Raw genomic sequence first — 14,731 nt, 5'->3', positions numbered from 1 at the left:
GCTCTGTCCCTCACGTGGCCTGTGGCCTGAGCTATGCCAGGTGAGCCTATTTAAAGATGCCCCTGTCAACCCACTAGCCAGAGAATCAGGCCACCTCTTCTCACCAGGTGCACCCTTCTGTTGTTGTTGTTCCTTTCTTATTTGTAAGATTATAACTATCACCCACTAAGCTCAGGTAAACATATGAAGCTTGTGTTTCAAGGTCTTTGCCAAAAGGCTTGAGAAACATGACCTTCTGAATTGACCCCTACATATGGTCAGAAGTATATCCTTCTCTTCCAGATACTTAAGCAAGACTTGCCCAAGAATTTGTCTTTTGTTTTCACCTCTCGAAATAACTTTAGTTCAGCTGTGCTCCCTCTTTTCCTCAGTTTCTCTTTCTGAAAACTGAATCTGTGAACAAAAAAGCTGAGACTGTGTATGATAGTGACTATCAGCTTCTTTTCTGGGAAATGCCCCAAAGGTATGGAGTTATCCCTTTGTAAGCTTTTCTAGGTATATCTTTCTCTTTTCTCATTCTTCTAAGTGTAGTATATTGAATTCAAGGGTGAAAGGAAATATTTCAACTTTTAATAAAACTCCTGATACAACCAATCCAATGTCCACAGAGAAAATGTGGAATGGGTGTGGGAAGGGTAGCCATGGTGGCTGCTGGGTTTGGGGAATGGGAGGAAGAGATGAGATGTGGAGGCGTTTTCGGGACGTGGAGTTGTCCTGGGTGGTGCTTCACGGACAATTACGGGACATTGTAGATCCCCCTGGGGCCACTGGATGGAACGTGGGAGAGTGTGGGCTATGATGTGGACCATTGACTATGGGGTGCAGTGATGCTCAGAGATGTACTTACCAGGTGCGATGGATGTGTCACGATGATGGGAGAGAGTGTTGCTGTGGGGGGAGTGGGGGGTGGGGGCGGTGGGGTTGAATGGGACCTCATATTTTTTTAATGTAATTTTTAAAAATAAATAAACAATTTTAAAAAATTAAAGAAAATAAAAATAAAAATAAATTAGGTTCAGTCTTGAAATAAATAAATAAATAAATAAAACTCCTGAAAGCTCTTGCCCACATAGATGAGGCAGAATTCTGCTTGAGATTCAGGACTATTACCAACTCTGTCTTCTGAGCAAGTCTGCACAAGGCGAGTCACAAATATCCTCCTGTATTCAGGAGACCCAGGTTCCAGCCGTGGTTTTGTGTTCTCCTGCCAGTGTGATGTGGGCAGACCAAGCCCCTTCCTTGTCCTGCATTTCCTCAGCCATAGCTGAGGGGGTTGGACAAGGCAACCTGATGCCTTTTCAGTGCTAACATGTTATAACTCTAAGTGGATACTAATGACTGCCAATCTTGACTTTACATTTCAGGGACAGTATCTGAGGGCAGTTACAGAGGATCAGAAGAAACTGTACAGGAACTTGAACTTGAGTCTGACATCCAAAAGTAACTGCCACTTGTAAGAGTGGACTGTGGCAGTGGGAATAATTAGCCATCTTCGTAGACTGGCTTAGGCCTGAGTTGCTGCTTATAGAGTGGATGGGGTGGGCAGGCTTGTAGAAGAGCGCTTTAGTAGATACTTTGTCTGGCTGGGCAAGCTTGAAGGGCTTCTTAGTGGAAGCTGGCAGACTGACTACTGGCTTAGGACATCAAGATCAAAGCCCAAATGCAGTTTTGCCACTGCCCCTCCTACACAGCTTTCCCAGTGCTGCTCCTTCCACGAGCCCAGGCTGGGCCCAGAGCTCTCCCTGGAGTGAGATTCTGTGGCAGTCCAAGGCAAACCTGTTCATTTGGAGGCTGATTATAGAAACTTGGCCAAAATTCTCCCCTTCCTCTTACTTCCCAAAGACATAGGCAGCAAATAGGGCAGTTTCCCAAGGAGCAATGAGGGCAGCCCCAGGGAGGGAGCCAGGCCCCACACCTCATCTTCCCAGGGGCTCTTGCATTCATGGGGCCCTCTCCCACTCAGCTCGGACTGAGCCTCAGACGCCCACGTGCAGTTCAGGTTTATGGTGTCAACCTGTTTGTCAGCGTGAACCCTGAGCAAATTGGACTCAGTTATTTGCTAGAATGTTCCAATGAGGCATGTTTGTAATTAAGAGTATGATTTACTCAGGATTTTCTTTGGAAGTCAACAAGAACTATAGAGTCAGAAAATTCCACCATGAAAAAAGTAATGTTAAGGAAATCCTCTACGAGAGAAAGTACATGAACTTGGGGAGGTGAATATGAGGTTTAACCAAATTGGAAAAATTGAGATAGGATGATTTCACTTGAGCCTACTATGTGCTGAGACTGAGCTAGGTTCTGGGACTTACAAAAGAAATACAGAAAACTGGTTTCTGTCCTCAAGAAGTTTACAATCCAACTATAACTTGGCCCAAGGGCAGGGTTTCTCAAGCTCAGCACTACTGACACTCTGGGCTGAATAGTTTTTTGTTGGGGGGTATCCTGTGTACTGTCCAATATTTAGCAGCATCCCTGATCCCAGCTGTGATGGCCAAAAATGTCTCCAGACATTGTCAAATAGCTTCTGGGGGCAAATCGTCCCTGAATGAGAGCCACTGTCCTAGGGGCTGTGTAATAACCTTCCTAGGGTCAGAACTGATTTTTTTCACTCATGTAATAGGGACTTTTATATCACACGCCCTGGTCTTTATTGTATAATGGCATGAAATTTTCAATTTGGTGATGGTTACTCTTGAAATAATCAGTAAGGTAGAACAAGCAAACCCAAGAGAAACCTTGCTCCCATTTTCCTTTAGAATTTGAGTATATACTATTTTTATACAATTGGTTGGATCCAAGACTACAAGAAGTAAAATGAGAGAGAACTCCTTGCCATTTAGAGAAATGCACAAATGCCTTTATCAAGGGTCCAGAAGTCTCCAAATAGCAACTTTCTTCAGAATCCCTTCATCATTCTTCTCCTCCCTTCCTTTTGTACCAAGTTTCCTATCTTGTATGTTATGTTTCATTTGCATTTGGTTAATATACCCACTCTTTACGGAAAGGTGAAAGTCATGCCAAGCACTTTTTTTTCACCTCTTAAAAATGCCTCTTCCGTGTGACACAAATGGAAGGTGTGATTTTAAGAGGGGAAACAAGACTTTGTTCTCAAGGTGGAGTCCTGGAGAGTGGGGAACAGACCCTGGAACCAGTTCAGATTTTATAGTAAGTCGGATGACCTGTGTGAGGAAAGGAGAAAGATGGCAGAGGCAGGTGTATGCTCCATAGGGCCAAAGCTTAGAGCTCTAGTCCAATTCTTGGTTTCTTTGAGTTGACCTCATCCTTGCCAGTGACACCAACACTGAGTCCAAATGGTGATGAATAATAAAGCAAGAGCCCATCAAACGTGAATAGTAATTTTATTTAACCCTATTTTCCACATGTCAGGGCAAGGGAAACTTGATGGACAAGAGGATGCCAAAAAGTTTCTATAATCATGTCTTTAGTGAGGTTGCTCTGAGCATGCCACCCCCCACAGAGCCCAGAACAAGCTGAGGCACACTTAGAGCCAGCTAGAAGGTGAAGGATTGGAGTTCTCACCCACGGCAAATCTGCAGAACAGGCTGATCAGAGTCTGTTTGACTCTGAGTGACCTTGGTTATTTTCTAAAACCTTAAGAGAGAGAGAAAAAGAATCTTACAAATCTAAGATGGCTAATTATTTGATTTTTTTTTTTAAAGATTTATTTATTTTTATTTAATCGCCCCCCCCCCCCCACCCCGGTTGTCTGTTCTCTGTGTCTATTTGCTGCGTCTTGTTTCTTTGTCCGCTTCTGTTGTCGTCAGCTGCACGGGAAGTGTGGGCGGCGCCACTCCTGGGCAGGCTGCACTTTCTTTCACGCTGGGCGGCTCTCCTCATGGGTGCACTCCTTGCACGTGGAGCTCCCCTACGCTGGGGACACCCCTGCGTGGCCCGGCACTCCTTGCGCGCATCAGCACTGCGCATGGGCCAGCTCCACAATGAACAAGGAGGCCCGGGGTTTGAACCGCGGACCCCCCATGTGGTAGACGGGCGTCCTAAACACTGGGCCAAGTCCGTTTCCCTATTTGATATTTTTGAGACTAGAATATATGCTTTGTGGTTATTGACCTTGTGTTTCTAAAAGTTCCTATTTATAAATAAAGACTATGAGATGGAAGAGCATCATCGGTTCTTCCAAAGTGTCCAAATGAATGGCCAGAGGCTTTCCCACATTCAAATTCCTCGACCTGGCTGAAGAGTGAGGAGCAAGCGTCAAATCTCCCAAGAAGCAAAGTCCTTCATCTAACTCAACTCAGCATGCCACAAGTTTCTCAGCCCTCCTCTAGTTAGGCACTCTAGGGGATAGAAGAGCCCACTGTCAATGGCTGTCCTGCTACTAACAATGAGCCTCTGGCACAGAGCAGACTATCTGCAGGAAAGGTAGCCAAAAGCGCTTGGGCAGAAAGCTGGAATTACCCTTTGAGATTTGGACCCAGCTGATCTTTCCAGCGTCCTCTTCCCATCTCACCCATCCATGCCCTCTAGGTCCCAACCCCGCCAAACCACATGGCTTTCCCTTACCATGGCAGGTACTTTCCAGGCTCCACACTTTTGTACACACCACTTCCTTTGTCTGAGAGTCTCCTCTACCTCTTCCATCTGGAAAGTTCTTTCATGACCCGACTCTAACCATCTCTCTGGTCTTCCCCATTCCCCTGAAGGTGACTTATACACCCCTTCTTCAGTGCTGCCAGAACAACCTGTTCATGTATCTTCTGTAATTTATCACGACACAGTCATTATTTATTACCTTGCATTATAGAATATGTAAATATTCTACACATACCCTACAAGCTCCTGAAGGACAGGGATTTTTTAATGCCTTGCATTGTGCTTAGGGCTCATTACACACTTGTTGAAAGAATGTCACAGATCCATCTCCACCCCCTTCTCTCCTCCTCTCAGTGTCTTCTTTGCAGGGTAGTATGAACTTGAGCCTGGTCAGAAAGTCAAATTTTAGTTTTATTAAGTCTTATGTTGCTATGTTAGTATGCCAACAGTGTTAAAAATCAATCCATTTATTCAAGAAAAATGGATGATCAGAACTTAGCTGTCAAGTTCTGAAGGTCTGAGAGGGACACCTAGGGATGCCATCAGGCTTTCTGTTGTTTTGGTCTGATGGAGATTAGAGGCCCCGGTCCCGGCACTGTCATTCCTTAGGCCCAGACAGCTTTGTCTGCCCTGGTGCTGGGAACCACTCTTCCTTCTGTTGGACTGGGGTCCTCAGAGCCACGTGGCTTTCTATCCGGACCTGCATTCCTGCAACCTAGCAGGTGAGGCCCTCAGGCCCTACAATGGTGGTAGCATGTGCAATGTGGTAGCATCTTTTTTGGCAGATTTCTTTATATAAATTCTCTCTTTGTTAGATTACATAGTATTGATAAGGGAAAACTCCCCAGTTAAATACGTCCTCCAAGGATAGTCTACTCTGCGGTCGTCGAGGGCATCTTCTGTCCTTTTCTTACTAAAGCATCATCCAAAGACAGAATTTGCATCTCAGTTACTTTACGCCATGGCTTTTATTGAGCATAAAAAATAGGAGGGTTTTTGCCCTTAATAATAGGAATTTTTACCAGCCTAAAAGTAGATTTCTTATATTTAAATTATCAAGCCTCTGGTAAACCTGAACTTTCCCAGCCTTTTTTACAAGGCTAGAGATAGATATATATTATCACTATATAACATGTCACCTACAAAAACAGTCTGTACTTTAAAATAATACTTTGAAAGGAAAAGTATTGTATTCTGCTTTCAAATGGAACTGCAAATAGACCTGGAAAATGATAGACTATTGTTCCAGGAACCACAAGCTGTGTAAACAAAGTACTTGTTCCTCCTGCTGGACTTTTCTGAGTTTACACTTGAGGTTTCAGAAGACCTCAGAAGCAGTTAACCAGCTTCCCATGGTCTAGCAAGATACTGGTGGAAGACACAGCTCCTGCAGCCTTGCAGCCAGCCCAGAACAGGCAGCAATGCCCCTGGGGCAAGTGGCTCGTGGACCTTCTGCAGGTGTTCACACCTCCCTGAAGGAGGGCTGCACCAAGTTCTTCTGTATCTGTGTGATTTCCTTCAGTGTGTTATGTTGCCCTGTCTCTGCTCACCCTGACACCCTGAGGACTTTACAGAGAGGAGGCAGCCCTCCTGTGTCCACCTGGGACACACCGTCTTCCCAGCCTGCTCAGGGGCCTCTTCCATTGACTTTTCATCTGGTGGCTCTCACGGGCACTCTCTGGACCAGCCTGTCTCCTTGCCTCCTGTCTGTCCCACTGTTCTTCAGTGGAGGCTCCCTGTCCTATTCCCTATTTAGAAAGAAATTCCTTTTTTTTTTTTAAACCTGAAAATAAATTTCTCAGGGTCTTCCTTTCCCTGCACCTTTGCTGATGCCTGTTCTCTCCATGGTCCCAAAGCTGAGGCCCTACTTGCATACAGGTTTTGGCTTTTCTGGACCATAGTTCTCAAGTCACCCTGGGCAGTTGTGCCTGCACCAGTGTCTGGGTGTTAGCAAATGCTCTAACCAAGAGCATCTGCCTGCAATGAGACCCCAGTCTACAGCACTAGTCCTTCTCTGCAGAGACGACCTGCTTCCTTGAAGGTTGGTGCCGTCTATTTGAGAGGGGACAGCGCTCCAACATCTTCTTGCCCTGGGCTTCGTGAGCTGATAGAATTATTAGGCTACACCCTCACCAGCATTCCTCTCCCTTAGTGGCTAACACTTTTTGCTTGCTTGGTCCAAGCTGCTTTGTTTTGCTGTGTCAAAATCTTGGCTCAAAAACATCTATCTGTCCCTATCTCCAGGGCTTCCCTTGTTTTCATAGCCATCTGGTCTCATTTCATTGTCTTCATTGAGAGGTAACAGACCTTGACAAGTAGATGTCTAAGAGGAAGGAGTCTGGGTTGGAGAAATGGATTAAATTTTGCTCTTATTTATAGGGCCTATTAGAGATGACACTGCACAGTGAACAAGGAAAGCCACATTTTCCAGATAAGCCGCCAAGCTGGGTCATGAGGCCTGGGGGCCTCACTCTCCACAGGCCTTGCTCAGCGTCCTAAGACTACAGCACGAAGGGCACCTCCTCGAGCCACGGGTTGGGGCTGCTCAGCCCTTTGGAAGCCTGTGTGGCTCTCAGGATGCTTGAGGTGCCTATGAAAGGGCCGGCTTTAGAAACTATCCAAGTGGTTAGACTTACCCGTAATAGTCTCCTGTGGCAAGAACTGGTTTGGTTGGTACCACAAGCATTAGGAACAAAGAACAAAAGTGTATTTCATCAAAGGGCTTGGAAAAGAAATCTTGACTAGTTTTTTGTTGTTTGTTTGGTTTGGTTTTAAGATCCTGAGGACCAAAGCCTCTGGGTACCTTAAAAAATAAAAACAACCCCAAATACCAAATGACACTGTACAGAGGCCATAGGCAATGAGGGAAGCAGAGCATGTGCTGTACAAAGCTTAAGGCTCTCCCAGGTGGAAACTCGTGTCCTGAAGGTCTCCCCAGGCCACAGACTGGTCCTTGTTCTCGGGTTACATGGAGAGGTCTGGGCAGTAAATCTGGTCAGGGAAGCTGCTCTGTCTGCCACCTGGGAGGCCAAGGGCTGCTGCTGGTTGCAGGCAGAAGCAGAAAAAACAGGCCGCCCTGGCCTTAGTGGACAGCTCTTCTCCATACCCACTCTGCTCATCCTCACAACAGCCTTGGGCCACCCAGGGAGACCAGACCAGGGACTCCCAGGGACCAGCCTTAGACCAGGCAGCTTTGAAGGCCCAACATGAGATTGCAGAAGAGGAGGGAAGGGCGAGGACACAGGGCTGATGGCTCCTGAGGAATCAGCTAGACTCTGGCTATAGCCACATGCCAGGAGGAGGGTGGCCAAGCCTCACCCTGCAGCCTCAGGCCTGGTTCTAGGGCTGCTGAGCACTCCAGGAGCGGAGTCCCTGGCTATCGCTGGCATCTCACACTTGGCCGGGGCTCTCCCAGGGTCTCAGTTGTCATGGCAGGCTCTAAAGGCAGCAGGCACTCCTGTGTGTCAGACTGGGTGGTCATCATCTGCACAACTCAGGTTTCCAGTGTGACTTAGAACAACCTCTACCACTACCCCACTCCCACATACACACATGCTAGAAGTTTCTACTGAGGTTACAAAAGCACCAGACCAGAGGATATATATAAACAGATTTTCTTTAGATGGAGGACCTGACTGGGAGAATGGGGAGTGGGTCCTGGGACCTGATAAAAGTGGCCGAGGGGAGGCTTTATGACCGGGGTCCTCCTTCTCATTCAAGAAGATGGACTTGGACATGACCCTCCCCCAGGAGGTGCTTGGTAGGCCAACTGTGGTGCTTCTCCTTAAACAGCTGGGCACTATTTCAGCCCCTCTGAGGACTCCTTACTTACCCCCTTCATCCCCGACAGGAGCTTGCTGCAAGAGGCCGTAACACTCGCCGATGTGGCTCCACGTGACAGAGAAGGGAGGCTGGTGTGGTGGAGGAATTTCTCTAGTTTATCCAGTAAGGCCAAAGATAAGACCAGACGCCAGAGGGGTGGAACTGGTCTGTGGCCAGTTCAGCTGAACCCTGCCAGCCCCACACAGCCAGGACCTGGCAAGTTCCTTGCTGAGAAGAGGGGCAGCTATTAGAGTAGATGATAGCCTACCCACGTAGACTCTGGTTTGTAACCGCCTCACCTTCCCTCTTTGGCCACAATGTGTTAAACACTGAAGTCTTGCCCAAGCAAAGAGACTGTGGTAAAGGAGCATCAGAAGGAAGGATCTGTATGAATTCCCTAGGTGGGCAATTCTCTCTACCCCTGAGCCAAGGGTGAATGCTCCCAGAAGGTCTGCAGAACCCCCGTACTCCCAACCAAAGGTAGAACTCCACTCAACACAATGGTCAAATCCAGCACAGCTTGACTCAGGGGTAACTTCCCATCTTTTCCTCCTCCCTTTATGTGCCAGACCTCCCCGACGCACGACTGAGTCTGGGTATGTGGCCAACTGGCCATGCATGCTGCTGCTGGGTGACGGCTGTGACTCTCCATGTGATCTGGGCCTCTGCTCCTTCCAGCCCATCCTCTCTGCTTCCCTGTGCTGTCGCTCTAGCTCATGGCCCTCTCCTTGCTTGGGTCTTAACCCAAGTCACTCTCTGATTCAAAGATGAACTGCCAATCAAATGCACCCCTAATGAAAGATCCAATTACTCTGTAGCATGTATAAATTCAAAGCTGCTCTCCCAGACCTTCATGGCCATAGTGGGAGGCCACTGCCTAAAAACATGCCTGAGCCCATTGTGGAGGATGGGTGACCAGCTGTGTGACCTTGGCAATGGACCACTGATTGTTTGGGACTGCTTAGGTCTTTGCAGTAGAATGTGGGGACAATGCTGATAAGGAGACATCCTATCAGCATAAGTCCAGCAAACAAAGACAGTAAATTCTTCCTCTGTCGCTCAGGGTTTCTCAAAGTGTGGTTCATGCACCACCTGCATCAACATCAGCTGATGGTGTTTGGTAAAAAAAACACAGATTCCTTGGCCCTACTTCAGACAGATTGAATCAGAGTCTCGGAGGGTTGCGGTAAAAAAAAAAAAAAAAAATCTATGTTTTAAATAAGCTCTTCAGCTGATCCTTATGCAAGTTTGAGAACCCCTGCTGGAGAACAGCTGCAATCTGCAAGTGGCCCCCTTTAAGCACTCCATCTGTGTCCAGCTAAGCCAAAAACCAGAATATGAGAACCACCACCTTTTTGTGGTGATGGAGCTGTCACCTGACCTCACACCTGTGTGCTGTGAGGTGCAATGAAGGGAAGGGTGGAAGGTAATGTATGTATCCACTGCCTCTTCACCAGGCATCATCCTTTCGGTGGTCCTGATTGGTGGTCTTGGCATCTGCATTGTCCTGGCAGTGTCCTTCTGGCTTTTCAGAAAGAAGAAAAGGTGAGCAGGCTTTGATCCAGAACGGGGATGGGTGGCTTATGTGTCTGTGAGGGCTGTTCTGTCTGGGCAGACAGTCTTTCAGCCTGCAGCATGAAGTGCTCCTGTCACCTGCACCGACATTTACCTAGGAGTGCTGTTCCCGGAACACCGGTGCTCCAGGCTACCTTTGCAAGATGCACTGGTTTTTTGAGGGCCATTGTGCTAAGAGTTGGAAGTGTGCATGCCACCCTTGCTGTCACTGCTAACTAGCTGTAGATCTTGGGCAAGTCTCTTGATTTGGGTGGGAGGTTGAGGGTCCCATTTTCCTCAACACAAGCAGTGAGAACATTTTCTTACCATGGTCTTTAGTCTGGTTTTTCTTCTATGAATCAAAAAAGAAAGTGCAGAAAAACCTGACCGCTCACTCACATTAACTATCATTGCCCTATGCCCATGGTTTTCCTGTTATGCTTGGCTTATCTTAAAGTCTAACTGATAATTCTTGGCATGAAAATAAAAGTTGCCAAGAACGCTGTTATGGAATCAAAGGTTTGAAGGGTGGGGTGGTGAGACCATCTTCAAAATGGAGATTTCGAATCAGCAAGTGTGAAAAGAGTTGGAAAATGAGCAGGGTCTGTTTTGGTAACTCCTTTATTTGGGGAGTATTCTTTCCCAAGACCAAAAGAACTGGGGAAAGGTCCCAAACAGAGGAATCTGGCTTCTGAAACTTGCCTCATTCCATCGCTAAGTCAGGCTGCTCTCTGGTGCTTTCTCATCTTGGACTAATAAGAGTTGTGTTCTTGTTCCAGTAGCAAAAAAGGTGACAACAACAAGGGAGTCATTTATAAACCAGCCATCAAGAAGGAGACTGAGGCCTACGCCTGAGGTCCCCGGCACTCCAAGAAAAGACCTTGCTTTGGACACTACACGCTTTGCCTCTCTGGACACTTGGAACACCTGGGGATATTCTCTGGAGCTCCTTGACTGGGTCCCACCCTGGTGCCACGGTCATCCCGAGTGTGGTCAGCGGCTGGGAAGCGTTCTCGGGTCAGGAGGCAGGACCACAGATGCTCCGTCTGTGGGAGATCATTCGGCCTGGATTCTGGGGCCTCAACCCCGCAGCCTGCCTGCGGCAGTTACTAACTGGAAAACACATTCACCCAGGGGTTCACGCCAGTGCACTTTCAAATGTCCTGGAAATCCTGCTTATTCTCCAACCTTTCAGACCAGAATGTGCACTCTCTGCTTAGGTTTCACTTTTAAAACTCAGTTTCTTTTCTCAGGGGAGGGCTGTCCTTCGATTTCCTTCCGCTCTGACAAAACCTTTAGTCTGACATTATAAGTGGGAGGAAGAATTGATACAGGAAGGGTCAAGTTGTCAGAGGCAAAAAGAAAACAAGAGATACACTTTATAATATATTAGGGGCATTTTCAGAGTTCTGTCCTTTGGGTCACAGGCATTGAACTAGCCCTAAAAAAAAAAACCTTTTTCAAGTCCCATTTCTTGGTGGGGATGGGAAAGATATAGGGGATGAGAAAACACGTATGGACTGGGAGAGTCATGCTTTGGAATAGGTATGTTTATTTAAGTATTTAGTCATGCCATAAATGGGAATAGGACAGATTATTAAGAGGTGAGTTCTGAGATGACACGAACTGCTTTGGAATCTAGAGGAGATGGGCAGAAGCAAAGTGATGATCGAGCTTTGTCTCTTTTGCCCAAATTTTGCTTTCAGCCACCTCTGCTGTGTCCCTACTGTGAACCTGAAGTTGGGACTTTTCTTCTCTGACTTTGAAGATGTCAAGTCATGATTCAGTTAAAATATATTTTCAAGCCATAAAAGCAGGCTGTTGCCTGTGCGGGGACTGACATCATCACAGTATGCAGGGATCAGTGGTAACGGACCATTACCAAGATGCGTCGTGTTCTCCCCGTTCATAGAGACAGCTTCTGAGAAGACTTAATTCCGCCTTCATTTCCCTCCTCTAGCTGTGAGAACCCCATGGCAATCAGTGAATTCACCACCCAGCCCTGTTTGCTAGCACCTTGCAGTTCACAGAGAACTTTTCTGATTCATGATCTCATTTTGACAAAATAGAATGTCCCTCTTGAAGCACTGGTTTCTTTATCACATAGTTTTCCTTCTGCTCCTCCCACTAACTCTTTGATATATGGATGCTGAGAATTCGCCTCACCTCTCCACTGTCACAACGTTTCCCAGTGATGGCAAGCCCGTTTGTGGCCTGATTTGCTAAGGCAGCATTGCAAGTCATCTAATGGAGGGTTCAGATGAGTGTGTGAATGAGACCTCCGATGGCCTTGGAGCCTGGAGGGGCATCCCAGCCCTGCCATTAGCACTCCTGATGCATCATCCAGTGACAGCAAGGGTGACCCTGGGACAGAACAATGGGAATTAGGTAATGGTTTCTTGGCCTTGGCCCAAAGTTGCCATTCAGAAACAATTAAACCACCCTAGAGTGGAAAGAATGTCTTTTAAAAAGATCTCTACACATTTTATGAATGTGCTTTGTGAGAGAACAGAGATCACTGTACCTGGCACAAAGGTTGTTGATAAAGAAGGGGATTTACTATTTACTGGGTGGTGAAAAACAGAGGCATTTCTCCTTTCCTCTTCTCCCTCACCCAGCACAATCTCCTAGCCCTTGTGGCTGAGACAAAACAAACCCAGGGAAGCAAAAAGAATGTTCCAAGAATCAACACTGTCAACATCCTTGCTAATCTGTATAGGACTCCTGAGGATCCAGCTTTGGACTGGGACCTTGAAGAAAGAACGAAACTTTTTTCAGAGGTACATTCATTCCACTGATTCCATTTGCTGCTGAGGAAATCAGTGCTGCGGTGGCTGAAGCCCCACTGCTTCTCCTTCCTGCTCTCTGCCGGCATGCAGCCTGCCTTGGGGGATCCAGGCACTGTGCTGGGCACAGGGCAGGGGGAGAGAACACTGGCAAGGCACAGGCTGAGGTGAGGGCGCTGGGAAGTTGGTGGCATCTGCAGTCTTTCAGGGCCTCTCCCTAACGGGAATGCTGTGTCTCTTTGTTCTGTTTCTTTAGTATTATCTGGTAAAAAGGGTAAAAACCTATAGCTGTTTCTTTAACAGACATTCTAGGATTTCATGGCATCAATTCTACTAAATTCAAGCTCAGACCCGAAATTCCTCTTGCCTTCATTTAAGGAAGAGTCCTTAGACACCCCCCTGTCCCCTGACCGTAGACCACTGTGATGGTGGTCTAAAAAGCACCTCTGTATTCGTTGTAAGAATGATTGTAATGAAGGTGTGTGCCGTAAATACAAGAAATTCTCAATAAAATGTTTTTCACATCAGACTGGTTTTTTGAAGGTGAGGTCAAAGCCTTACTGTTGGTAGAGCACTTTGAAGCTATGGTGATGGGAAACCAATCAGAACAGATAAAGAGTTCAACCAATAGCTAATAAATAATATTTGCATAATGGTCTCAGGATCTGTCTCCAAAGGAACATACACTGATGTGCTTAATCACTTTACTGAAGATGAAGGCCTATGATGTGTGCAGCCAGGGGCTGCCCAACTTGCTGGTTAGTGGAGCTAGAAAGTCTGAAGTCATCATGGAACACTTTGATGAATAACTTCGAACAGATGCAAGAGAGAGAGGGAGGCATTCTTAATCAAAGTCAGGTGAAAACAGGGACCAGGTCTTAAATCTCTTTCTACTCCTAAAAGTATGGCACCTAGTATCTGGAGTATATGTTGCCTGACTGTTATTAAATGCCATCTTTTGCCTTCTTTTTTTTTTTTTTACCAAAACATGCTACCACTCTCCATATAATCTTTTTGTCTCAATTCAGATTTCACATTCTGATTTGCTAAATGAGAGGCAGCCCTGTAAAGGTTACAAATAAACACCTTCATTATTTGAGTTATTTAGAAAAACTTCCAATTTTCACTGTGCTTTGCCCCAGGACTGAGATAGGTAAAGGGTAATTTTGCTCAGTAGGTGATTTGGCGGCTGCCCAGCTTTGGAAGAGAAGAATTACAAAACCCTCTAGGGTTAGGGTTGGCTCTTTCGTTAGAATACCAGGGCAGGGGCGGGCGGGTGGGGGGAGTGTGGGGGTGGGGTGGGGGGGGGAGAGGTAAAGAGTCCCTGTGGATTCCCATCTTGCTGGTTAGGGGCTGGGGGATGACACTTCCTGGAGCACACAGAAGTCACTTCCATTCCCTCTCTACAGCTTTTCTCACAATTCTCTGAACTCAAGAATCATTCGATTTGATGAACAGGGAAGTGTGGTAGAGAGAGCTAGAGAGCTATTGGTTAGCAGAGGAGACTCAAGTCCTCCTTTGGCTTGTCCATTGCCTCCCCTTCTAAAACCAATAATCTCAACTATCTAAAGCAGCACAGTCCAAAAGAAATATAGTTTAATATAATGCAAGCCATATACACAATAATTTAAAACTCTAGTAGCCATGATGAAAAAGATAAAAAGAAACCAGTGACATTGATTTTAATAATATATTTTATATAACCAACAGATCCAAAATATTATAATTTCAACATGTAATCAATATTTTAAAAGATATTTTAATTCCTTTTTTCACAGTAAGTCTTCAAAAATCCAATTGAGTATTTTACACTTACAGCACACTTCCATTCAGATGCTAATTTTTCATCCAGAATACTTGATCTGTGTTTAGATTTCATAAAATTTACAGTGAAAATGCAGATTGACATACCCAATTTGCTCCAAACATATTTAAAAGTCTCCAGGGGTGCAGATGTGGCTCAGGCAATTGGGCGCCTGCCTCCCACATTGGAC

At 46.3% G+C, this 14,731-nt stretch overlaps 1 protein-coding gene across 1 annotated transcript in view; it reads left to right on the top strand.

The window, feature by feature from the left end:
• CA12 (carbonic anhydrase 12) overlaps positions 1-13,264 on the top strand; it is a 59,575-nt gene extending 46,311 nt beyond the window's left edge. Inside the window, exons 10-12 of the mRNA XM_058294315.2 lie at positions 8,967-8,993; positions 9,855-9,942; positions 10,731-13,264. Coding sequence (XP_058150298.2) covers positions 8,967-8,993; positions 9,855-9,942; positions 10,731-10,806 — 191 coding nt within the window. The 3' untranslated portion in view covers positions 10,807-13,264. The remainder of the gene's footprint in view (positions 1-8,966; positions 8,994-9,854; positions 9,943-10,730) is intronic.
• Positions 13,265-14,731: the final 1,467 nt, after the last annotated feature.

This window comes from Dasypus novemcinctus, chromosome 3, assembly GCF_030445035.2.
Source record: "Dasypus novemcinctus isolate mDasNov1 chromosome 3, mDasNov1.1.hap2, whole genome shotgun sequence".
Taxonomy (NCBI): Eukaryota; Metazoa; Chordata; class Mammalia; order Cingulata; family Dasypodidae; genus Dasypus; species Dasypus novemcinctus.
The sequence above is the reverse complement of the archived record's forward strand: the minus strand, read 5'-3'. Positions and strand labels throughout refer to the sequence as shown.